Source organism: Thalassophryne amazonica, chromosome 18, assembly GCF_902500255.1.
Source record: "Thalassophryne amazonica chromosome 18, fThaAma1.1, whole genome shotgun sequence".
In the NCBI taxonomy this organism is placed as follows: Eukaryota; Metazoa; Chordata; class Actinopteri; order Batrachoidiformes; family Batrachoididae; genus Thalassophryne; species Thalassophryne amazonica.
This window is the reverse complement of record NC_047120.1, coordinates 3,832,768-3,860,384: the sequence shown is the minus strand read 5'-3', so window position 1 is coordinate 3,860,384 and position 27,617 is coordinate 3,832,768. Positions and strand designations below refer to the sequence as shown.

The following is a 27,617-nucleotide window of genomic DNA, read 5'->3' as shown; positions in this document are numbered from 1 at the left end:
TAAACCAGTACTGATCGGTATGTCTGGTATTTATATTGTGCATTTTTATTTATATTTGCAAACTTTTACTTTTTTCCTTTCACTTTTGATACTCTGTGTGCTTCTTACCCTGTGTGCTGCTATAAAATGCTGCTGGAACCTCAATTTCCCTGAGGGAGTCTTCCCAAAGGATCAATAAAGTTCTATCTAATCTAATTTACGACCATTTCATTTGGATCAAAAGAGATGACTTCAAGGAAACAGTGTTTCCATTTAATGGGCCTCATGTATCAACATGCGTACGGTGATATTTGAGCGTATATGGGGTGTACGCCAAAACGGCTGCGCTACTTGGCATTTATCAATATGGTCGTTGGCGTACGCTGCACTGAAAATATACACCAGGTCAAGAGGTGGCATAAATTATACACCAAAATGAACCAGCGCTGGAATCCACATAAAAATAAATATGATCAACATGATAAACAGTGCCATTATACAAATCAATGCATATGTTAGATAAATAACACTTTCCTGATTATACTACATAATAATCAATACAAGTCCCGCTTTTGCGGGATTGCTGGTCTCGAGCATGATCCGTGGCCACAGCGCTGGTCGCAAAGAAAGAGCTGCTCGCGTTTTTCTCCAGAGCCTGAAGCCAGAGCAGCGCTGAGCTTAACTTTATGTGGTGTGATCGTTTTAGACAATGAAATTGATAATTACAACTGTAGTGTTGTCATTCCCTTCGCCCGTGCTGCAATCAGGTTTTGTTTTCTCCATTCGTTTGTTACAATAAAGTAAATAAAGAAATACATCTTAAGAATAAAGAAATCTGAAAAATTAGGCGTGTCTTATTAATTGAGCGAGCAAATATCCACATGTCAAGAATTATTGACATGTGAAAAGAGAATACAGTGGTCCCTCACAATAACGCCATCCACCTTTCGCGGCCTTGCCGTTTCACAGAGTTTTTAGTCCAATTTTGCATGCCTTTTTTTTTACAGTGTTCTGTGTTCTGCGTGTCTGTTTACAAATGATCTTCTTATGGCCTTGGACAGTGGACTCATCTCTGTGCTTGTTCTGTTAGACCTCAGTGCTGCTTTTGATACTGTTGACCATAAAATTTTATTACAGAGATTAGAGCATGCCATAGGTATTAAAGGCACTGCGCTGCGGTGGTTTGAATCATATTTGTCTAATAGATTACAATTTGTTCATGTAAATGGGGAATCTTCTTCACAGACTAAAGTTAATTATGGAGTTCCACAAGGTTCTGTGCTAGGACCAATTTTATTCACTTTATACATGCTTCCCTTAGGCAGTATTATTAGACGGTATTGCTTAAATTTTCATTGTTACGCAGATGATACCCAGCTTTATCTATCCATGAAGCCAGAGGACACACACCAATTAGCTAAACTGCAGGATTGTCTTACAGACATAAAGACATGGATGACCTCTAATTTCCTGCTTTTAAACTCAGATAAAACTGAAGTTATTGTACTTGGCCCCACAAATCTTAGAAACATGGTGTCTAACCAGATCCTTACTGTGGATGGCATTACCCTGACCTCTAGTAATACTGTGAGAAATCTTGGAGTCATTTTTGATCAGGATATGTCATTCAAAGCGCATATTAAACAAATATGTAGGACTGCTTTTTTTGCATTTACGCAATATCTCTAAAATCAGAAAGGTCTTGTCTCAGAGTGATGCTGAAAAACTAATTCATGCATTTATTTCCTCTAGGCTGGACTATTGTAATTCATTATTATCAGGTTGTCCTAAAAGTTCCCTAAAAAGCCTTCAGTTAATTCAAAATGCTGCAGCTAGAGTACTGACGGGGACTAGAAGGAGAGAGCATATCTCACCCATATTGGCCTCTCTTCATTGGCTTCCTGTTAATTCTAGAATAGAATTTAAAATTCTTCTTCTTACTTATAAGGTTTTGAATAATCAGGTCCCATCTTATCTTAGGGACCTCGTAGTACCATATCACCCCAATAGAGCGCTTCGCTCTCAGACTGCAGGCTTACTTGTAGTTCCTAGGGTTTGTAAGAGTAGAATGGGAGGCAGAGCCTTCAGCTTTCAGGCTCCTCTCCTGTGGAACCAGCTCCCAATTCAGATCAGGGAGACAGACACCCTCTCTACTTTTAAGATTAGGCTTAAAACTTTCCTTTTTGCTAAAGCTTATAGTTAGGGCTGGATCAGGTGACCCTGAACCATCCCTTAGTTATGCTGCTATAGACGTAGACTGCTGGGGGGTTCCCATGATGCACTGTTTCTTTCTCTTTTTGCTCTGTATGCACCACTCTGCATTTAATCATTAGTGATCGATCTCTGCTCCCCTCCACAGCATGTCTTTTTCCTGGTTCTCTCCCTCAGCCCCAACCAGTCCCAGCAGAAGACTGCCCCTCCCTGAGCCTGGTTCTGCTGGAGGTTTCTTCCTGTTAAAAGGGAGTTTTTCCTTCCCACTGTAGCCAAGTGCTTGCTCACAGGGGGTCGTTTTGACCGTTGGGGTTTTACATAATTATTGTATGGCCTTGCCTTACAATATAAAGCGCCTTGGGGCAACTGTTTGTTGTGATTTGGTGCTATATAAAAAAATTGATTGATTGATTGATTGATAAGAATCTTCTCGCCCAGAAGAAAAAAGAGTGCCAACAACTACTCATAACTGTGTTTGTCACTCGGAAACAGACACCTGCAGCGAGGTGTGAGTGGAAAAAGGCACGTCAGGACGCAGAGGTGCGATCTGTGACATACTGGTCAGTCACTATTAATAATTTCTTATGTGTCCAACCTCGTACGTTGATTGTTAAAATTACATTCGTTAGTTCTAAAAGCCATCATAATTATTTATAGGAAAACGTTCTATTTTTATTTCTCAAACAAATGTTTGGGCCTGAAAACAGTTTGGTCTTATTTTTCTAATAAGGTTTGACTTATAAGGTCTAATAAGTGTTTACACACGAGAGAAAAGTAAGAAAATGTTCATGCCTGATTGAGAAAAGTGTATAAAGTGGTTTTACAGGGTTTTTACAGCTATAAAAGATCTATAATAATTGTAAAACAAAATAACGCTGACTACGTCGTGGTTTCGCGTATTACAGGCTATTTTTAGAACGTAACTCCTGCGATAAACGAGGGACCACTGTAACACTTTTTTGATTATACTACAAAACAATCGATACGACGGCCGCTTTTGACTCTCTATTGGCACACGTCGTGATTGGTGGAGTTCTTTTTCTTTGCCGTCTTCCTGACTTCCATGTCGTAAAATGAGGGTGTGTCTGAAGCGGAGTCTGAACATTTATGGGCGTGTTTATTATAATTACGATTGTTTTCACACGCCGTATTTATCAAGATCATGTCAGGCATACGCTGGAAATGGGCAGGTGCGCACTGCTTGATACATGTCACGGCAACTTTGGTGTACTTCAAATTTACACCGTAAATTTACGCCACAAGTGCTCAACTTTGATACATGAGGCGCAATGTGAGCAGAGATTTACTGACTTGCTGGAGAATGCACTTAAGCCCTTTTTATGCTTCTAAAACTCTGTACCTCTGTGGCCATGCAAGCGCATTGATGTGCTCCATTGCTTTGCTGGGTGTTGCAGCGCAATTTGCCACAAGTACAGGAGGGGCATCATGTGAATATAATGTACAAGACAGGGACTTTCTTATTGCCTGTATTGCTACTGCTGCTGGTCTTTTTTTTTTTTTTTTGAGATGGACAGATTTGTCCCTCAATGACCTCCACTTCTGTATACAGTCATCAACCTCCAAACCAACATTACGTGCAGTTTCCTCCATGAATTGCTGGTCATTTGAGCATCTTTGTAGTAACGTAGTGTTGTAAAGTTGGCCATATTTGCAGACTTCCTCTGCCAAACCTTTTTCTATTTGATCCTTTCAAGGTCAGGGCATGGGAGTGGAAAGACAGAGGGACACGACCCACCACCAAACATCAAGTGACAAATAAGAGGAATCAGTGCAGCAAAACCCAAGCAGAACAAATAACAGAAAAACATAACACAAGACACCAAAGTCCCAATCCTGACAGAGCCATGATCAAAATGTAGTTACACAGATGCTGCAAACACTTTTAAATATGACTGGAGATGAAAGAGAGAAACCAGAAAAGTGACCAATCACACCCAGTGTGGTCTCTGTTGTTTTGGCATTAAATTTTAGTTTTTGGGAAATGCACACCAAGTTTCAAACGGGCTCGGAGAGGGTTCGCAACAACACAGAAGGCTCTGTGCTGCTATGGAGTTGTGGGTACACAGTTGCATAAATTGGACTGTAATGAGAGCGATTTAGAATAAGATAGAGGGGTTGTTTCATTGGTACCAACAAGCTGTTAAGAGGCAAAACAGGATGTGGAAATCTGAAAAATAACAGCAGCTGCATGAATAGATCCTAAATTCCTGATAATTCCATTTGAGCCTCACTCACTGCAGACATGAGAAACACAGGCAATCAATCAGTATTTATCAGTTTAAATCACAGGATACTAGTTCTTAATTTTGTCGTGTTGGTGTTGGAGCAGTCACTGTTTTTGACTTTGTGGGCCGTCCTCCCAAGCCGTTGGAATGGAAACTCAGAAAATTCAGTCATTTTTTCCATCTTTAAATCCAAAAGGTCAGTGTTTTGGTCCTGTGTTTGACTGTCAGTGGGACCAAGAAGAAGACTGTGAAAACTAAACTGTTCAGACCAACAATGCAGGTTGATGTGAACTTGAAGCTGTTTGTGTTCAGACATAATGTGAGTAAACTGTTTCTGTTTGGTCCACAGAGTGAAGCAGCAGAGCTCACAGGTTCTCAGGGTTCCATCTGCTCAGCAGCATCAAAGATGCCTGAACTACAGGTTTATGGTCTGTTGACTTCAATCTCATATTATTATGGAACAGTTTCTTCATAATGTCTTCATGCTGCAGCAACAAACACTTTGATGTTTATTCTCTCATTTATTCATTCATGTGTTCTTCAATAATGATGGACCTGCTCCTACAAAAAAAGAGGAACAGTGCAAATGACGTTTATTATTACCTGTTATAAATTCACAAGTTGACCCCCTTTTGGTTTTACACAGTGTTTTGGGTATGAAATGTATTTTTTTTTCTTTTTTACTTTGATTATTGAGTTTTGCAAATGTACACAATTGTGTGAACATATTTGTATTAAGTTATAAAGTGTAGGTTTTCCTTAAGGGGAAAAAGGCAGAAACTGGAGCACTACGTTAACCTCCGCCAACACTAGTTTCCAATTCCACAATGTTTTACCTTGGGGAAAAAGTGAAAAGTCCTGATAGAAGTGGCTTTCCATAAACTAAAATATAATACAAAATATGGATTAAAAGGGCTTTTCAATGTTAAAATCAAATATCTGCTAAATCTGCAACACGGATCAGATGCGGATCAAACTTGGTCTATTCATTGAGAGTGTCAGTCTGCACCTCACTCTCAAATATGAGAGTGGTTGTGTCATGTTTGATTAAGATGTAATGTAAAATATACATTAAATGGGCTTTTAAATGTTAAATTTAAATGCCACAAAATCTGTAATCTGTATTAGATCTGTATCAAACTCTGTCAGTTGGTAAAGGATACAGCCTACCTAATGCCTAAAATATGAACGAAATTGGACCTTTTTTGACAGTTTTGAATTTCTGAATGCATGGCCACAGAGTTACGGAGTTGTAGAAGCATAAAAAGGGCTTAAGTGCATTCTCCAGCAAGTCAGTAAATCTCTGTTCACAATAAATGGAAACACGGTTTCCTTGAAGTCATCTCTTTTGATCCAAATTAATAATATTCACTGTTAAAGATAGGGCTTTTTTTTTTACTTTGACCTTTGACCTACGACCTTGACAATTGAATCAGTTCTTGCCTATCAGGATATGAATCTTCAGTAAAAATTTCATAACAATACATGAAAAATTATGGGCTCTAAGCCGTTCACAAACAAACAAACAGGAGCAAAAACATAATCTCTGTACAACTTTGTTGGCAGAGGTAAAAAGAAAGTGAATATTGACATTGCTACTTACCAAAACACATATAACTTATCAAGAACAAAACAACAAAAATACAATAAAAAACATCAGTCGGCGACAGCGACAGATGCCACTAGTCAGAGCAGCAGCATATGGCCCACCTCACAACCAGCACAATATTGCTATTTCATGCAACTGATTCAGATGCTTCAGTCACGGATGAGTGAGAGATATGTTCTTTTAACAAACAGGAAAAAAAGGCCCTCGTACATTCTCCCAAATTTATTGGAGCAGCCAAATAACAAAAATAGAGAATGTCTCTGAACGAGCATGTGTGACCAGGTGCTGCAGTTAATTTCCAGTTTTTTACTTTTAGTCTTCTGGCCAACAAGGTGGAGAAAGCAGAAACATCTTTCTTAGATACAGTGAGAAAGGGTAATGCATTTGGTTCCTCCTTTTCTCCAATCACCTCTTACAGGGTGTTAAAAATCTCTATCCAGTTGTGTTAGTGCATCCAGATAGTATTCACAGCGCTTCACTTTTTTCACATTTTGTTATGTTACTTATAGCCTTATTCCAAAATGGATGATTTTTTTTTTTTACTCAAAATTCTACACACAATACCCCATAATGACAATGTGAAAAAAATTTTTTTTAAAGATTTTTGCAAAGTTATTAGAAAATTTAAAAAAACTAAGAAATCATATGTACATAAGTGGGTGATTCTTTAACTACGGGCACTATTGGCCTTGTAAATGTAATTTCCACCACACCATTGCCTTACAATATAAAGCGCCTTGGGGCAACTGTTTGTTGTGATTTGGCACTATATACATGTGCTCTGATGTCACTGTTTATCTCCATAGAAACTACCCAAACAATCTTTCATACAAACTGTTTAAAGGGACATTACAGTGTTGTGGTGGAAATTACGGCAATAGTGTGGGACAACTACATTTTGTTTAAAAAAATCACAACAGTTGTATGACATTGAATACCCCAATTATGTTTTGATTATTTTACTGATATTTTATTCAGAGATATTTTAAAACATTAGAAAAAACATTTTTTTTACCATTCATTTTTATCATTGAAGATCAAAAGTCTGGGTGTGGGACAAGCACAAAACAGCAATATTTGCATATAATGATGCTGAAAAAAGGTGAAAAAGTCATCATAGACTACTAGAACAAATTTCTTAAAACACTTTCATTGTAAAGATAACTATAAAAGTGTGAAATTTCCCCTTTTTTCTGTTTTTCATACAGTATGATCAAAGGACATAATAAGTGCCCGTAGTCTAAGAATCACCGAAGTATTCCCAGCCTTTACCATGAAGCTCAAATTTGAGCTCAGGTGCATGATGTTTCTACATCTTAGTTGAGGTTTACCTGGGGTAAATCCAGTTGATTGGACATGATTTGGAAAGGCACTGTTATGTGTCGGACGCAGTCGGAGTACCGACCAGCGTTTTAAGTAGGACCCAGCATAAAGGAAACAGAGCACGGTTCAAAGGATAACAGAATTTAATGACATAACAGTGAGTGCTTAATTAATAACAAATAAGTGCGCGGTCTGGCGAGGTGGAAGAACGGTGCGCTCCCAGCAGCACAAACAGTCCGGAGCCAGAACAGTTCGGACCCAAGGACCCCGCCGACACCCCCCAGGTGGCCGCGACCAACCGAGTCTGTGAAAGAAGAAACCATCATGTGAGTCCACTACTCCACACACAGAGAAACCACTCAAAGGTGTACATAAACAGCAAACACTTCCTGGCTTAATCACCAATCAGCTTCCCACCCTGCAGGCATGGAACACCCAGTTCAATTCTCCACTGCAGTGGAAGCTGATTAAACAACTAACATAACAGCTCAATATAATAAGGTGTGAGGGACACCACATTTACTGACTGTACCCATGTTAGTCACAAAACCTAAAGTACCTCAGGAAGTGTGCTGACGAGCGTGAGACCTCACCCCCTCATCTTTCACAGACCATGGCATCAAACCTGGTACGGTCTCTGCGTCCATGATGATGAGATGGTTCTCTAAACGTCGATCTCACCCGTCTGGTCACAAGGTCGAGTCTCTGGCAAATACACACTGTGTACTCCAGACTTAAATGCAACCATGCCCCAATCCATATAGATGCACCACAGCTGTGAGTCCTGACGAGCTGCACATGACCAGCCTCAGGTGATCAGGGTGAGGTCCTAATAACTCAGCCACACAGCCACTCAGTCCTGAACGCATGCCACCTGGAAGGAAAAACAAAAGACAGAAAACAGAAGACAGAAACAAAAGCCAGCCAGGCACCCCAGCCACAACAGCACCCCACCCTCACGGGAAGCCTCCCGGCGACCACACAAACCTGGCCCAGGAAAAACACCCCCCTCCAGGGACCATGGCTGGAAACCGTATCTGCATTCGTCTTCCAACTGAATCTTCATCTAACAGAACGGTTGACGTCTTCTCCTCTGACTGCATCTTTGCCTTTGTTTCTGTCAGTCAATTTGCACAGGTGTGGCCAGGAGTTCTTGAACCTGTGCGGTCAGCCTTTGTCAGACCATGTTTAAAGTCTGTTTAGTCATAAAACAAAAAAGACAAACACAAACAACCAAACCACCCCCCCCCCCTCCCCAGAGGACCATCCCATCAAACCCCGGGAAGAGGAGAAAAGAAAAACACAACCCAAACTTAAGTTTGCAAACAAAAAACGCTAACACCCCCCCCCCCCCCCCCCGGACGACATGTAGGGACCAACACCCCCCAGAGGACATCCCGCCAGCTCCAGGAGTAATAACCACAGCCGAGGTCCCTCTGGGATCCAAAGTCACCCACGGGGACTCCCAGCGCCTCCCAGAGGACCGTTCCACCAAACCCCAGGAGACACCCCCCCTCATGACTAACAGACCCAGCCCCGGCCGTCTATGGCTAGATGGACCCACAGCCCTTTCCCCCCCAGAGGACACCACAGTCACACCCTGAGGGCGGAAACTGGGGGGAAAAACAAAAGAAAAAAAAAACATACAAACAAAACAACCCCAACCCCACCCCCTCGGCGCAGTGGAAACTGGAAGTACGTCCAGTGTCACCAACCACGACTATACCCCAGAAGTCAACCGGGAGGAGTGGAACAGCGGTAATGGCAGACGGCACAAAACGGTGCCACCCCTCCGACTTCCAAAGCCACCAGCTGCGGGTATATTCCACTGCCCCAAACCTCAGCTACACCGATGGCATACGGCTCAAAGGCGCGCTGAAGCCGGAGGTGGAACAGGGAATCAACAAAAAAAAACAACACCCCGAACCCCCCCCCCCCCCCCTCCCGGGTGGAGAGGTTACCTGGGAAACGCCCAGCACAACCAAACTGCACCACTCCAGCAACGCCGACAACCTACGGCTCACACGGCTGGAGCCAGAGGAGAAGAGAGGGCACAACAAAAACAAAAAAAAACAAAGAAAAAAGAAAAAACAACCCAATTACCCCCCCCCCCCCCAGAGGACCGTCCCATCAAACCCTGGGAGGTGAAACCAAAAGAAATAAAACGAAAGACTAACAGACTAACATAAAGTTACCTGGGTCCTTTCTATGCTCCAGACAGCCTGCACGGTCACGACCCCAGAACACTAATAGTGTAGAACATCCCACACAAAAACCAACTCAAAAAACACCCACAAAAAATGAACCAACACAAAACTAATAAGTGACTTATACCGTTAAGCTCAAACAAATGGAACACACCTGTTCCACCTTAAGAGCAATAACGGTAATGTGACTCAGTCGCCAACAGGGGGAGCCAAAGTGCTAAAAATAAAAAAACCCTTTGGTAACCGAGAAAACAACTCACGCTGCTTTCCCTGTGCGCAGCTACGTGTAACACACAACCAAAATGTGCTTCAACTAAATTACGCCGAAGCTGACACAACAGACGCAGTAGCTATCTTCACCCAGGGAGACGGGGCTACAACTGTAACAACAGGAAGCACAGCGACCCGTGCCACAGAACTCCGCCGTGCGCGTTCACCCATTAAAGACACACTCATGCAGCTCCCGTTTTACCTCTTATCCGGTCGAAGTGTGACGCGAAGCCGTCGCTATTCACACTCCACAACAACCCACAGATAAGGCAACACCACAGGAATACGGCTGCAAGAGAGCTCAAATCACTATTCAATAATCGGTTCTCCGAAACGCACCATCCGGGCGGAGAGCACCCGCAACTGATCCGGATAACTTCTGACGTCTGCTGCCGCCTTCCCGGCACAGTACTGCCTCTGCTACCGCTGGGTCCATGATGTATTGGCCAGAGACTACTGTTATGTGTCGGACGCAGTCGGAGTACCGACCAGCGTTTGAAGTAGGACCCAGCATAAAGGAAACAGAGCACGGTTCAAAGGATAACAGAATTTAATGACATAACAGTGAGTGCTTAATTAATAACAAATAAGTGCGCGGTCTGGCGAGGTGGAAGAACGGTGCGCTCCCAGCAGCACAAACGGTCCGGAGCCAGAACAGTTCGGACCCAAGGACCCCGCCGACACCCCCCAGGTGGCCGCGACCAACCGAGTCTGTGAAAGAAGAAACCATCATGTGAGTCCACTACTCCACACACAGAGAGACCACTCAAAGGTGTACATAAACAGCAAACACTTCCTGGCTTAATCACCAATCAGCTTCCCACCCTGCAGGCATGGAACACCCAGTTCAATTCTCCACTGCAGTGGAAGCTGATTAAACGACTAACATAACAGCTCAATATAATAAGGTGTGAGGGACACCACATCTACTGACTGTACTCATGTTAGTCACAAAACCTAAAGTACCTCAGGAAGTGTGCTGACGAGCGTGAGACCTCACCCCCTCCTCTTTCACAGACCATGGCATCAAACCTGGTATGGTCTCTGCGTCCATGATGATGAGATGGTTCTCTAAACGTCGATCTCACCCGTCTGGTCACAAGGTCGAGTCTCTGGCAAATACACACTGTGTACTCCAGACTTAAATGCAACCAAGCCCCAATCCATATAGATGCACCACAGCTGTGAGTCCTGACGAGCTGCACATGACCAGCCTCAGGTGATCAGGGTGAGGTCCTAATAACTCAGCCACACAGCCACTCAGTCCTGAACGCATGCCACCTGGAAGGAAAAACAAAAGACAGAAAACAGAAGACAGAAACAAAAGCCAGCCAGGCACCCCAGCCACAACAGGCGCACACCTATCTACATATACGGCCCCACAGTTGACAGTGCATGTCAGAGCACAGTCCAAGTCTGTAGACCTCCGTGACAGGATTATCTTGAGGCACAACTCTGGGGAAGGGTAAAGAAACACTTTTACTGCTTTGATGATCCCAATGAGGATATCAGGATATGTCCTTCAATGCGCATATTAAGCAAATATGTAGGACTGCTTTTTTGCATTTGCGCAATATTTCTAAAATTAGAAAGGTCTTGTCTCAGAGTGATGCTGAAAAACTAATTCATGCATTTATTTCCTCTAGGCTGGACTATTGTAATTCATTATTATCAGGTTGTCCTGAAAGTTCCCTGAAAAGCCTTCAGTTAATTCAAAATGCTGCAGCTAGAGTACTGACGGGGACTAGAAGGAGAGAGCATATTTCACCCATATTGGCCTCTCTTCATTGGCTTCCTGTTAATTCTAGAATAGAATTTAAAATTCTTCTTTTTACTTATAAGGTTTTGAATAATCAGGTCCCATCTTATCTTAGGGACCTCATAGTACTATATCACCCCAATAGAGCGCTTCGCTCTCAGACTGCAGGCTTACTTGTAGTTCCTAGGGTTTTTAAGAGTAGAATGGGAGGCAGAGCCTTCAGCTTTCAGGCTACTCTCCTGTGGAACCAGCTCCCAATTCGGATCCACAGCATGTCTTTTTCCTGGTTCTCTCCCTCAGCCCCAACCAGTACCAGCATAAGACTGCCCCTCCCTGAGCCTGGTTCTGCTGGAGGTTTCCTGTGAAAAGGGAGTTTTTCCTTCATACTGTCGCCAAGTGCTTGCTCACAGGGGGTCGTTTTGACCGTTGGGGTTTTTCCGTAATTATTGTATGGCTTTGCCTTACAATGTAAAGCGCCTTGGGGCAACTGTTTGTTGTGATTTGGCGCTATATAAATAAAATTGAATTGAATTGAATTGAATGAGCACAGTGGCCTCCATCACCCGTAAATGGAAGATGCTTCCGAGAGCTGCCCACGCGTCTAAACTGAGCAATTGGGGGAGAAGGGCCTTAGTCAGGGAGGTGACCAAGAATCTGATGGCCACTCTGTCAGAGCTCCAGTGTTCCTCTATGGAAAGAGGAGAACCTTTCAGAAGAACAACCATCTCTGCAGCAATCCACCAAACAGGCCTGTATGATAGAGTGGCCAGACGGAAGCCACTCCTTAGTAAAATGCACATGTCAGCCTGGAGTTTTCCAAAAGGCACCTGATGGACTCTCAGATCATGACACAGAGATTAATTGTTTGGTGTGAATGCCAGGCATCATGTTTGGAGGAAACCAGGCACCATCCCTACAGTGATGCATGATGGTGGCAGCATCATGCTCTGGGGATGTTTTTCAACAGCAGGAACTGGGAGACTAGTCAGGATTGAGGTAAAGATGAATGGAGCAATGTGCAGAGACATCCTGGATGAAAACCTACTCCAGAGTGCTCTTGACCTCAGACTGAGGCGACGGTTCACCTTTCAGCAGGACAATGACCCTAAGCACAAAGGAGTGGCTTCGGGACAACTCTGTGAATGTCCTTGAGTGGCCCAGCCAGAGCCCAGATCTGAATCCGATTGAACATCTCTGGAGAGATCTGAAAATGGCTGTGCACTGACGCTCCCCATCTAAGTTGATGGTCCCTGAGAGGTGCTGCAAAGAGGAATGGACGAAACTGCTCAAAGATAGGTGCACCAAGCTTGTGGCATCATATTCAAGAAGACTTGAGGCTGTTTTCAGAATCAGAATCAGAATACTTTATTAGTCCCTTAAAGGGCAATTCATTGCAGACCCCCTGGCCAACCATAAAAACACAGACATAACATTTACATAGGTATATGCTAAATAACAATCACAGAATCAAGGTTAAAAACAAGGACAAAATCCTCAGCTAGTGTTCAGGAGTCTAATCGCAGAAGGAATAAAAGACATTGAATAGACATTGAATAGCGATTAGTTCTCATCTGGGGCATCTGATAGCGCTGCCCAGAGGGCATGAGTGTAAAGCCTAATGATAAGATGTGTCTCTGATCTAAATCAATGATCTGCTGGGCTTTTGTCATGACACGACTCTCCCACAGTGATGCCAGGTCTCTCTGCTGGACGCCAATTATTTTTGAACAGGCTTTCACTATATTGTTCAGGCTGTTCTTGTCCTTCATAGACAGACAACCAAACCAAGAGACAAAGGAGAAGGTGTGTTGTGTGGGCCGCTGAAGAGGAGGTACTGCTGGCCCACCACCACCAGAGGGCGCCCTGCCTGGAGTGCGGGCTCCAGGCACCAGAGGGCGCTGCCACCTTATGGGAGCAGCCTGGGTGACAGCTGTCACCCATCACTGGACACAGCTGTTCCACTCAGCACGGAGGTATATCAGTAGGACGGCGTCTCCACCTCAGTGCCGAGATATCGCCTTGAGTTTAAGCTAACCTTCTCTGCAAACATATATTAAAGATTCTGATAAACCTTGCTAAACCTTTTCAGGACAGCTGATTACAGAAAGCAACTTGCTCGGATAAGTACTCACCTTTCCTGCTTCATTGTAACAAGAGGTGGAGGCGGCTTCGCCCCTCTGCCTCTACTGGGTGCTGTCGCATTCCTACCTGTGTGTTTGTGCTCTTTCCCGCCAGCAGTACCGGATCCGACGAGCGAAGGCAGTGGCCACCTGGGAATTCGGGACTTGGCGGTTCCAGTACTTCTGGGTTTCGGTGGCAGAGGAGATCTGGGTGGTTCCGGTTCGACTAGGACGGACGTCTCCTACCTTCGAGCCTGCCCACACGACACCAGCAGATTTCGGCTTACACCTCCAAATTATTAATTGTTGTATTGGTTGTGCTTTTTCACAACAGTAAAACTTGTTCTTTACTTTTCTCCATTGTCCGTTCATTGCGCCCCCTGTTGTGGGTCCGTGTACCTACACTTTCACAACAGGATATCTCGGCCAGCGTCATGGATCCCGAGGGGCGTCAACCGGCTGTTGAACGGCCAATGGAAGAACAAGGCGCGTCGGCGGCTTCGGGAGGGGTAATCAGTGAGTTGCAGCGGATCCTCACCGCTTTCACCTCTCGGATCGATTTAATGACCGAGCAGCACGGTCTCCTAAACCGCAGGGTGGAGGCTCTCGCCGCACAAGTGGAGGCGCGCCCTCCGGGCGCCGCTGCGGCTCTCCCTCCCGAGGACCCTGCGCGTGACAGTGACGTTCCACTGGTCGTTCAACGGTCCCTTCCTCCGTCCCCAGAAGCATACATAAGCCCTCCAGAACCGTACGGAGGCTGTGTGGAGACGTGCGCGGATTTTCTGATACAGTGTTCGCTCGTCTTCGCACAGCGTCCCGTGATGTACGCGACTGACGCTAGCAAAGTAGCTTATGTAATAAATCTGCTTCGCGGGGAGGCACGCGCTTGGGCTACAGCGCTCTGGGAGCAGAACTCACGGCTCCTTCATACATACGATGGGTTTGTACGGGAGCTCAGAACGGTGTTCGACCATCCCAACAGAGGAGAGACCGCTTCAACCGCGCTACTGTCAATGAGACAGGGGCGTCGGAGCGCAGCTGCCTATGCAGTCGCCTTCCGCATCGCGGCGGCGAGATCCGGCTGGAATAGCACTGCCCTCCGCGCCGCCTTTGTAAACGGACTGTCACTGGTCCTAAAAGAGCACCTGGTGGCGAAGGACGAACCGCGGGACTTAGATGGGCTCATCGATCTGGTCATACGACTCGACAACCGGTTAGAATAACGCCGTCGGGAACGAGGCGAAGGGCGTGGCCAGGCACACGTCGTCCCTCTCCCTTCCGGTTCCGACCGAGCTCCGCCCTCCCCACGCTCCTCTGTTCCTGCGCTCCGTGCGCCTACGGCTCCCCCTGCTGACGAAGCTATGGACACGAGCAGGGCAACATTTAGGGCACCTGGAGCACAAAGGAGGCGGGCCTACGGAGCTTGTTATGTTTGTGGCTCGAGTGAGCATCTCGCAAACGACTGCCCCGAGCGGTTAAACACCAACGCCCGCCCCTAGAGACTGGGCCAGTGGTGGGCCGAAACATTCACGTGGGACACACCCACATTGCCACACGACTCCCAGTCACGATCCTGTATGAGGATTCAACCCTGAAGGCCCCAGCACTGGTGGACACGGGCTCTGAGGGGAATCTGCTAGACAGTAGATGGGCCAGGGAGATAGGGCTCCCTCTGGTGGCTCTTACCTCGCCTGTACAGGTTCGGGCACTAGATGGCTCCCTACTCCCACCAATCACGCATAAGACACCTCCAGTAACTCTGGTGGTGTCAGGTAACCACCGGGAGGTGATCGAGTTCTTTGTGACTCAGGCCACCTCCCGTGTGGTTTTGGGTTTTCCCTGGATGCTAAAGCACAATCCCCGGATCGATTGGCCGTCCGGGGTAGTGGTTCAGTGGAGCGAAACCTGCCATCGGGAGTGTCTAGGTTCCTCGGTTCCTCCCGGCTCCCAAGCTAAGGAGGAGGTCCGAGTCCCGCCCAATCTGAAGGCGGTGCCGGCGGAGTACCATGACCTCGCTGACGTGTTCAGCAAGGATCTGGCTCTCACGCTTCCTCCCCACCGCCCGTATGATTGTGCCATTGATTTGGTTCCAGGCAGTGAGTTCCCGTCCAGTAGGCTGTACAACCTCTCACGGCCGGAGCGTGAATCAATGGAGACCTACATCCGGGACTCATTAGCTGCCGGGTTGATCCGGAATTCCACCTCTCCGATGGGTGCTGGTTTCTTTTTTGTGGGTAAAAAGGATGGCGGTCTTCGTCCATGCATTGATTATAGGGGGTTGAACGAAATCACGGTTCGCAACCGATACTCGTTGCCCTTATTGGATTCAGTGTTCACCCCCTTGCATGGAGCCAAAATCTTCACCAAGCTTGATCTTAGGAATGCGTATCATTTGGTTCGGATCCGGAAGGGAGACGAATGGAAGACGGCATTCAACACCCCGTTAGGTCATTTTGAGTACCTGGTCATGCCGTTCGGTCTCACTAATGCTCCCGCGACTTTCCAAGCGTTGGTAAACGATGTCTTGCGGGACTTCCTGCACCGGTTCGTCTTCGTGTATCTAGACGATATACTCATCTTTTCCCCGGATCCTGAGACTCATGTCCGGCATGTCCGTCAGGTCCTACAGCGGTTGTTGGAGAATCGCCTGTTTGTGAAGGGTGAGAAGTGTGAATTCTACCGCACTTCTTTGTCCTTCTTGGGGTTTATTATCTCCTCTGACTCCGTCGCCCCTGATCCGGCCAAGGTTGCGGCGGTGAGAGATTGGCCCCAACCCACAAGCCGTAGGAAGCTGCAACAGTTCCTCGGCTTTGCTAATTTCTATAGGAGGTTCATTAAGGGCTACAGTCAGGTAGTTAGCCCCCTGACAGCCCTGACCTCTCCAAAAGTCCCCTTCACCTGGTCAGATCGGTGCGAAGCCGCGTTCAAGGAGTTGAAACGGCGCTTTTTGTCTGCACCAGTGCTGGTGCAGCCCGATCCTAGCCGCCAGTTAGTGGTTGAAGTGGATGCCTCGGACTCAGGGATAGGAGCGGTGCTCTCCCAGAGCGGGAAGACCGATAAGGTCCTTCACTCGTGTGCCTATTTTTCCCGCAGGTTGACCCCCGCTGAACGGAACTATGACATCGGCAATCGGGAACTCCTTGCTGTGAAAGAGGCCCTCGAAGAGTGGAGACATCTGTTGGAGGGAACATCCGTGCCATTCACGGTTTTCACTGACCATCGGAACCTGGAGTACATCAGGACCGCCAAGCGGCTGAACCCCAGGCAAGCCCGCTGGTCACTGTTCTTTGGCCGTTTTGACTTCCGGATTACCTACCGTCCCGGGACCAAGAATCAAAGATCGGATGCATTGTCCCGGGTACACGAAGACGAAGTCAAAACGGAATCGTCGGATCCCCCAGATCCCATTATCCCGGAGTCCGCTATCGTGGCCGCCCTCACCTGGGACGTGGAGAAGACCGTCCGGGAGGCCCTGACCCGTGATCCGGACCCCGGAATCGGACCAAAGAACAGACTATACGTCCCACCAGAAGCTAGGGCTGCAGTCCTGGACTTCTGTCACGGTTCTAAGCTCTCCTGTCACCCTGGGGTGCAAAGGACCGTGGCAGTCGTCCGGCAGCGCTTCTGGTGGGCGTCCCTAGAGGCCGACGTCCGGGACTACGTCCAGGCCTGTACCACCTGCGCCAGGGGCAAGGCCAACCACCAAAAGACCTCAGGGTTGCTACAGCCGCTGCCCGTCCCACATCGCCCCTGGTCCCACATCGGTCTGGACTTTGTCACGGGCCTCCCGCCGTCCCAGGGAAACACCGTCGTCTTCACGGTAGTGGACCGTTTCTCCAAGGCGGCCCACTTCGTGGCCCTCCCAAAGCTACCAACGGCCCAGGAGACCGCGGACCTCTTGGTCCACCACGTCGTCCGTCTGCATGGGATACCATCAGACATCGTCTCCGATCACGGTCCTCAGTTCACCTCGCACGTCTGGAGGAGCTCCTGCCGGGAACTGGGGGCCACGGTCAGCCTCTCGTCTGGTTACCACCCCCAGACCAACGGGCAGGCAGAGCGGGCAAATCAGGAACTGGAGCAGACACTTCGCTGTGTGACAGCCGCGCACCCGACGGCCTGGAGTACCCACCTGGCCTGGATCGAGTACGCCCACAACAGTCAAGTGTCGTCAGCCACCGGCCTCTCCCCTTTTGAGGTGTGCTTGGGGTATCAGCCCCCCTTGTTTCCGGTGGTTGAGGGAGAGGTCGGTGTGCCCTCGGTCCAGGCCCACCTACGGAAGTGCCGTCGGGTGTGGCGTGCCGCCCGCTCTGCTTTATTGAAGGGCCGGACGAGGGCGAAGAAACATGCAGACCGGCGGCGGGCCCTGGCCCCCAAGTATCGTCCTGGGCAGGAGGTCTGGTTGTCCACCAAGGACATTCCTCTGCAGGTGGACTCTCCAAAACTCCAGAAACGGTACATCGGACCTTTCAAGATCCTCAAGGTCATCAACCCCACCGCAGTGAGGCTCCAGCTTCCGGCCTCACTGCGGATCCATCCAGTTTTTCATGTTTCCCGGATAAAACCCCATCACACCTCTGCACCCCGGGTCCGGCACCACCTCCTGCCCGGATCATCGACGGGGAACCGGCTTGGACTGTGCGCCGGCTCCTCGACGTCCGTCGGATGGGCCGGGGTTTTCAGTATCTGGTGGACTGGGAGGGGTACGGTCCCGAGGAGCGCTCCTGGGTGAAGAAGGGCTTCATCCTGGACCCGGCCCTCCTGGCCGACTTCTACCGTCGCCATCCGGACAAGCCCGGTCGTGCGCCAGGAGGCGCCCGTTGAGGGGGGGGTCCTGTTGTGTGGGCCGCTGAAGAGGAGGTACTGCTGGCCCACCACCACCAGAGGGCGCCCTGCCTGGAGTGCGGGCTCCAGGCACCAGAGGGCGCTGCCACCTTATGGGAGCAGCCTGGGTGACAGCTGTCACCCATCACTGGACACAGCTGTTCCACTCAGCACGGAGGTATATCAGTAGGACGGCGTCTCCACCTCAGTGCCGAGATATCGCCTTGAGTTTAAGGTAACCTTCTCTGCAAACATATATTAAAGATTCTGATAAACCTTGCTAAACCTTTTCAGGACAGCTGATTACAGAAAGCAACTTGCTCGGATAAGTACTCACCTTTCCTGCTTCATTGTAACAAGAGGTGGAGGCGGCTTCGCCCCTCTCCCTCTACTGGGTGCTGTCGCATTCCTACCTGTGTGTTTGTGCTCTTTCCCGCCAGCAGTACCGGATCCGACGAGCGAAGGCAGTGGCCACCTGGGAATTCGGGACTTGGCGGTTCCAGTACTTCTGGGTTTCGGTGGCAGAGGAGATCTGGGTGGTTCCGGTTCGACTAGGACGGACGTCTCCTACCTTCGAGCCTGCCCACACGACACCAGCAGATTTCGGCTTACACCTCCAAATTATTAATTGTTGTATTGGTTGTGCTTTTTCACAACAGTAAAACTTGTTCTTTACTTTTCTCCATTGTCCGTTCATTGCGCCCCCTGTTGTGGGTCCGTGTACCTACACTTTCACAACAAGGTGAGCGGGCTCTCTATGTAGGAACAGTACCAGACTCTGAGGATCCTCTCACTCACTTCAAAGGATCGAAGTTTTCGCAGCAGGTAAATCCTCTGCTGTGCTTTTTTACAGATGGTCTCTGTGTTGTCATCAAATCTCAGTTTAGCATCAAAAATGGTTCCCAGATATTTATATTGCTCCACTATCTGGACATCTTCATCATGAATGATGCTAGGAGTATGAACACTCTTACATTTCCTGAAATCTATAATGATTTCTTTTGTTTTTGCAACGTTCAGGTCCAGATAGTTTTGATCACACCATGTGACAAATGAAGACAGGGCTGAGCATTTTATTAAATGCTGATGAGAAGTCTGTAAATAAAAGCCGTGCAAAAGTTCCAGGATTTTCAAGGTGATTTAAAACTTTGTCAATAATAAATATTTTAGCATCCTCCACCCCTTTACTGGGCTGATAGGCAAATTGTAGAGGATCCATTTTGTCAGCAGTATAAAATAAGATAATGTCTTTTAAAAGTTTCTCAAACAGTTTCATCATCAGGGGAGTAAGAGCAATAGGTCTAAAATCATTAGGCCCTTTTGGTCGTGTGGACTTTGGGACGGGAATAATTGTTGAGGTCTTCCATAACTGGGGGACTTGACCCTGGTCTATAGACATTTGAAAAAGCTGGGTCACGATTCCACTGAGCTGATCAGCACAGTGATGTAAAGTGCGCCCACAGATGCCATCAGGTCCACACGCTTTCCTAGTGCTGACCTTCCTGAGGAGAGCACCCACCTCCTCCTGACTAATGTCAATGTCCATTGAAGGCGCAAACTGTTCAAACTGTTTTCATGTTGTCATTGTGGGATATTGTGTGTAGAATTTTGAGGGTTAGGGTGAATTTATTCCATTTTGGAATAAGGCTGTAACATAACAAAAGGTGGAAAAGTGAAGCACTGTGAATACTTTCTGGATACACTGTATATAGGGATGGGCAAAGCCAGAATATATATATAAGATTTACAGGGGGTTTCTGACAGCTGTCACAAACAGGAGATATGCCCTCATAAATCTTCGACAACTGGGCCTTAGTATAGTAGGTACTGTGTACTATTTTACACTCAATAAGACCATCTCTTGCGCAAATATTGTGCTAAAATAGCAGTTAAACTGAACCCAGATCTTAAGTGAAGTTTTGACAATCACATTCTGAGCATAAGAAGAAGTGGAACAATGAACAGGCGATTGCACTAATGCCTTTAAAGCAGGGGTGCTCAAGTTCGGTCCTCGAGAGCTACCTTCCTGATACTCTTAGTTGTCTCCCTGCTCGAGACTCGTTAGTAGGCTTTTAATGAGCCTTTCATTGGATTCAGGTGTGTTGGAGCAGGGAGACAACTAAGAGTATCAGGAAGGTAGCTCTCGAGGACCGAACTTGAGCACCCCTGCTTTAAAGTCACTGGATTGGTAGAGTTTACCTCCATAGTCAGCCACGCCGGGGGAGGATCAGATGCCTCATATTGAAGACAATATTTAAGAATCCAGATTTTGGAGGCCCAGTAGTAGAACCTGAAATTTGGTAAAGCCAGTCCTCTAAGCGGCTTAGGCCTTCGCAAGTATTGTTTACGCAGAGCAGACACCTTCTAATTCCAAATAAACTCCAGAATCACTTTACCGAAGATGGACAGAGAGGAAAAGTGGTATACATTGACACTTTTACTAAAATCGAGGAAAACATCGATTTAACTGCATGGATGTATGCAATTAAAAGTAGATTAAAGTTGTAGGGCCACCCAAATTTCACTAAACTGACAAAATTCTTTCTTCTGAATTGTACTGTTATCAGGTAACAAAAACAATTTTCATTTTAGAAGTGTTTATTGGTCACTTTCTTTACATAATATATGAGGAACATGTTAGATTTACACAGAAATGCGTTTTCCTCCATGTTGTTAACAGGAGCAGCGGACATAGCAGGACTGAACAGAGCGACACAGCGCAGCGAGTTACTGCATGTCCATACATACACTCAACAAAAATATAAACGCAACACTTTTGGTTTTGCTCCCATTTTGTATGAGATGAACTCAAAGATCTAAAACTTTTTCCATATACACAATATCACCATTTCCCTCAAATATTGTTCACAAACCAGTCTAAATCTGTGATAGTGAGCACTTCTCCTTTGCTGAGATAATCCATCCCACCTCACAGGTGTGCCATATCAAGATGCTGATTAGACACCATGATTAGTGCACAGGTGTGCCTTAGACTGTCCACAATAAAAGGCCACTCTGAAAGGTGCAGTTTTGTTTTATTGGGGGGGGGATACCAGTCAGTATCTGATGTGACCACCATTTGCCTCATGCAGTGCAACACATCTCCTTCGCATAGAGTTGATCAGGTTGTCAATTGTGACCTGTGGAATGTTGGTCCACTCCTCTTCAATGGCTGTGCTAAGTTGCTGGATATTGGCAGGAACTGGTACACGCTGTCGTATATGCCGGTCCAGAGCATCCCAAACATGCTCAATGGGTGACATGTCCGGTGAGTATGCCGGCCATGCAAGAACTGTGACATTTTCAGCTTCCAAGAATTGTGTACAGATCCTTGCAACATGGGGCCGCGCATTATCCTGCTGCAACATGAGGTGATGTTCTTGCATGTTGGCACAACAATGGACCTCAGGATCTTGTCACGGTATCTCTGTGCATTCAAAATGCCATCAATAAAATGCACCTGTGTTCTTCGTCCATAACAGACGCCTGCCCATACCATAATCAATCAATCAATTCAATCAATCAATTTTATTTATATAGCGCCAAATCACAACAAACAGTTGCCCCAAGGCGCTTTATATTGTAAGGCAAGGCCATTCAATAATTACGTAAAAACCCCAATGGTCAAAACGACCCCCTGTGAGCAAGCACTTGGCGACAGTGGGAAGGAAAAACTCCCTTTTAACAGGAAGAAACCTCCAGCAGAACCAGGCTCAGAGAGGGGCAGTCTTCTGCTGGGACTGGTTGGGGCTGAGGGAGAGAACCAGGAAAAAGACATGCTGTGGAGGGGAGCAGAGATCAATCACTAATGATTAAATGCAGAGTGGTGCATACAGAGCAAAAAGAGAAAGAAACCCCCCAGCAGTCTAAGTCTATAGCAGCATAACTAAGGGATGGTTCAGGGTCACCCGATCCAGCCCTAACTATAAGCTTTAGCAAAAAGGAAAGTTTTAAGCCTAATCTTAAAAGTAGAGAGGGTGTCTGTCTCCCTGATCCGAATTGGGAGCTGGTTCCACAGGAGAGGAGCCTGAAAGCTGAAGGCTCTGCCTCCCATTCTACTCTTACAAACCCTAGGAACTACAAGTAAGCCTGCAGTCTGAGAGCGAAGTGCTCTATTGGGGTGATATGGTACTACGAGGTCCCTAAGATAAGAAGGGACCTGATTATTCAAAACCTTATAAGTAAGAAGAAGAATTTTAAATTCTATTCTAGAATTAACAAGAAGCCAATGAAGAGAGGCCAATATGGGTGAGATATGCTCTCTCCTTCTAGTCCCCGTCAGTACTCTAGCTGCAGCATTTTGAATTAACTGAAGGCTTTTCAGGGAACTTTTAGGACAACCTGATAATAATGAATTACAATAGTCCAGCCTAGAGGAAATAAATGCATGAATTAGTTTTTCAGCATCACTCTGAGACAAGACCTTTCTAATTTTAGAGATATTGGGTAAATGCAAAAAAGCAGTCTTACATATTTAACCCCACCGCCACCATGGGCCACTTGATCCACAACATTGACATCAGAAAACCGCTCACCCACACGATGCCACACACGCTGTCTGCCATCTGCCCTGAACAGTGTGAACCAGGATTCATCCGTGAAGAGAACACCTCTCCAACGTGCCAAACGCCAGCGAATGTGAGCATTGGCCCACTCAAGTCGGTTACGACTACGAACTGGAGTCAGGTCGAGACCCCGATGAGGATGACGAGCATGCAGATGAGCTTCTCTGAGACGGTTTCTGACAGTTTGTGCAGAAATTCTTTGGTTATGCAAACCGATTGTTTCAGCAGCTGTCCGAGTGACTGGTCTCAGACGATCTTGGAGGTGAACATGCTGGATGTGGAGGTCCTGGGCTGGTGTGGTTACACGTGGTCTGCGGTTGTGAGGCTGGTTGGATGTACTGCCAAATTCTCTGAAACTCCTTTGGAGACGGCTTATGGTAGAGAAATGAACATTCAATACACGAGCAACAGCTCTGGTTGACATTCCAATTGCACGCTCCCTCAAATCTTGAGACATCTGTGGCTTTGTGCTGTGTGATAAAACTGCACCTTTCAGAGTGGCCTTTTATTGTGGGCAGTCTAAGGCACACCTGTGCACTAATCATGGTGTCTAATCAGAATCTTGATATGGCACACCTGTGAGGTGGGATGGATTATCTCAACAAAGGAGAAGTGCTCACTATTACAGATTTAGACTGGTTTGTGAACAATATTTGAGGGAAATGGTGATATTGTGTATGTGAAAAAAGTTTTAGATCTTTGAGTTCATCTCATACAAAATGGGAGCAAAACCAAGAGTGTTGCGTTTATATTTTTGTTGAGTGTATATATGGGTATGCAGTAACTGAACTGTCATATGAAACTGTCTTTATTCCTGACCAGTGCATCAAAAGACATACAGACCAGGGAATTGAAACAAACAACCACATGAATTTCTTTAATAATAGCCTAAATTACATGTTTTCTCCTGCGAGATGGGAGGAGACAAAAATGAATGCATCGCTATTATTGTACTGCATAAAATTCTCAGCATTTTGTGGGTGCAGGTGGGACTGGACTGGACAGGCATATTGCGGGAATGGACGGGAGTCTAACACATGTTGCAGGTGCGGGTGGTAATGGTCCGAAATTCAGCAAGAGCGGGACAGAAATTAGTCCCGTGCAGGGCTCGAACGTATATATTGAATTGAATTGAACTGAATTTATTTATCTATCCGGCACACAGCTGAGCAACAACAAAGGCAATAACAAAACATAAAAGAAACAATGTACGAAAAACCCGTGTGGCCGAAAGGGTGAACGCAGAAGCAAAGCTTATAAGCACCCTCCCCTTATACCATTAAAAATAAAGAATGTATATATATATATATATATATATATACGAGGTCTGTTAGAAAAGTATCCGATCTTTTTATTTTTTTCAAAAACCATATGGATTTGAATCACGTGTGATTGCATCGGACAAGCTTGAACCTTCGTGCGCATGCATGAGTTTTTTCACGCCTGTCAGTTGCGTCATTCACCTGTGAGCAGGCTTTGTGTGAGCACTGGTCCACCCCTCTCGTCGTTTTTTTATTGCGAATAAGTTTAGAAATGAACAGCACATTCCACTGTTACAGGAGTTTTTGTCATGGAAAGAGGAGCATGGCGCAAAGCAACGCCGTGATGAAGCCTTCCAGGACATGTTGGGGCATGTCCAGCTCATGCACAATCACAATCGGATAATCACACGACTGAAAAGCAACCGGAATCCATCTGAAATCCACCTGAAAGCCGTCCTGTGAGACCAACACGGAGGTGGTTTTGTGCCGCGTACTGAACGGCTCTGTGGCGCGTCCCTCCGCTCCTCTTTCCATGACAAAAACTCCTGTAACAGTGGAATGTGCCGTTCATTTCTAAACTGGACGCTGTCTTGATCCGGTATGTCGTCTGACTAGCACAGGAATTGTGAAAAGACATGGACATCAGCACATTAAGACAGACGTGCGGAGGAGTTTCGCGCGTCACGGTGGAGCAGCATGGCGCAAAGCAACGCCGTGATGAAGCCTTCCAGGACATGTTGGGGCATGTCCAGCTCATGCACAATCACAATCGGATAATCACACGACTGAAAAGCAACCTGAATCCATCTGAAATCCTCCTGAAAGCCGTCCTGTGAGACCAACATGGAGGTGGTTTTGTGCCGCGTAATGAACGGCTCCGTGGCGCGTCCCTCCGCTCCTCTTTCCATGACAAAAACTCCTGTAACAGTGGAATGTGCCGTTCATTTCTAAACTGGATGCTGTCTTGATCCGGTATGTCGTCTGACTAGCACAGGAATTGTGAAAAGACGTGGACATCAGCACATTAAGACAGACGTGCTGAGGAGTTTCGCGCGTCGCGGGGAGCCGCATGGCGCAAAGCAACGCCGTGATGAAGCCTTCCAGGACATGTTCGGGCATGTCCAGCTCATGCACAATCACAATCGGATAATCACACGACTGAAAAGCAACCGGAATCCATCTGAAATCCACCTGAAAGCCATCCTGTGAGACCAACACCAAGGTGGTTTTGTCCTGCGTAATGAATGGCTCCGTGGCGCATCCCTCTGCTTTTCTTTCCATGAAAAAAACTCCTGTAACAGTGGAATGTGCCGAAAAAGTGCTGATGTCCACAACTTCTGCCTTTTTGTGAAAGTCAGACGAGGTCCCGGATCAACAAAGCCTTCACGTTGGAAATGATCTGGTTGTTTCCGCGGGGTCTGAGCATGTCGATCGGCGCTGGGAGCGCGCTGCTCTCTCAGCAGTTGTGGGCCATATTAATTTTCCGAACGGTGTCCACCTGGAGGTCTCTCACAGTTTCTGGAAAAAAATTGATGCAGCAAAGCTCCAAATCGTTCAGACATTTATTTGCAATAAAAAAAACGACGAGAGGGGTGGACCAGTGCTCACACAAAGCCTGCTCACAGGTGAATGACGCAACTGACAGGCGTGAAAAAACTCATGCATGCGCACGAAGGTTCAAGCTTGTCTGATACATTTACGTACGTTTTTTACGTAATTATTGTATGGCCTTGCCTTACAATATAAAGCGCCTTGGGGCAACTGTTTGTTGTGATTTGGCGCTATATAAATAAAATTAATTGATTGATACATACACACCTACACATATGGTCATAATAGCTGTACAAGAAAAGAGAGAAAAGAAAAAGAAAAAAAGGTGCATAAACAATTTAACTTAATCACAAAATTTCAAAACACAACCAAACAAGTAAGAGTGAACAGTAACAAAATGGTAAACTTAATCCTTCAACCTATAACGGGTAAATATATTCTTTTTGTAAAGCCTTTTAAAACCAACCAGTGTACCAAGTATTTTAATATTATCAGGACAATTATTCCAAATATTAACACCCCTGACGGAAACACAATGACTTTTAGCAGTAGTACGGATCTTCAATTTCTCCAGTAATAATGTTCCTCTCAAACTGTAGCTGGAGTCTCTCATTTTAAACAGATTCTGGACATGTAGTGGCAAAAGCTTATTTTTAACTTTATACATAATCTGTATTGTAATACAATCAACCAGGTCCCAGAATTTTAAAATTTGCAGACAAGCAAATAACAAATTTGTTGGCTCTTGATATGGTTTGTTACTTATAATTCTTATAGCTTTCTTTTGCAACAGAAAAACTGGTTTAGTATTAGTTCTGTATGTATTTCCCCAAACTTCGACACAATATGTCATATATGGAACAAGTAATGCATGATATAAAGTGGTCAATGCATGTTGGGTGAGGAAGTCCTGGGCTTTGTGCAGAATTGCAATGGCTTTTGACATTTTAGTTTTAACATAGTTAATATGTGGTTTCCAGCTTAATCTATCAATATGAACACCAAGAAATTTTGTATCTGTTACAATTTCAATATCATGTAGTAATAGTTTTTTGCTTAAATTCCTGGACTTATTCCCAAATATGATACACTTAGTTTTACCAAAATGGAGCAATAATTTATTTAAATCAAACCATTTTTTTAATTTATGTAATTCATTCTCCATCTTGTCCAGGAGCTGTCCCAAATGATCCCCAATACAAAACACAGTCGTATCATCCGCAAATAAAATACAACTTACATACTTAGAAACCAAACATACGTATATCATTAATATACAAAAGGAACAACAGTGGCCCAAGGACTGAACCCTGGGGCACCCCACAAGTAATCTTCAAAAACTCAGAATTTGTCCCACCAAAGTGGACACACTGATACCTACTGTCTAAGTAGCTCACTATCCAGTCATGTGCCAATCCCCTGATACCATACTTCTGTAATTTGTCCAATAGCAAGGTATGATCTATAGTATCATATGCTTTCTGTAAATAAAGAAAACCCCCTACAGTATATTGCTTATTTTCAGTTGCGTTGGTAATTTGTTCAATGAAATCCATCACAGCCAACGAAGTAGTGCGATTCTTTCTAAAACCGTATTGCTGCTCGCTAAGGATATGATGTTTAGTTTAAAAAATCATTTAACCTAATTTCAAATACCTTTTCCAGGTATTTGGTTATATCTTGCTTAATTA

The 27,617-nt window shown here is 45.9% G+C and overlaps 1 protein-coding gene across 2 annotated transcripts in view; it reads left to right on the top strand.

The window, feature by feature from the left end:
* LOC117530228 (NLR family CARD domain-containing protein 3-like) overlaps positions 1 to 27,617 on the top strand; it is a 133,280-nt gene that overhangs the window by 39,631 nt on the left and 66,032 nt on the right. For both annotated transcript variants that reach the window (XM_034193156.1, XM_034193155.1), the window contains exon 4: positions 4,786 to 4,864. In XM_034193156.1, the coding sequence (XP_034049047.1) occupies positions 4,786 to 4,864 (79 nt within the window). The remainder of the gene's footprint in view (positions 1 to 4,785; positions 4,865 to 27,617) is intronic.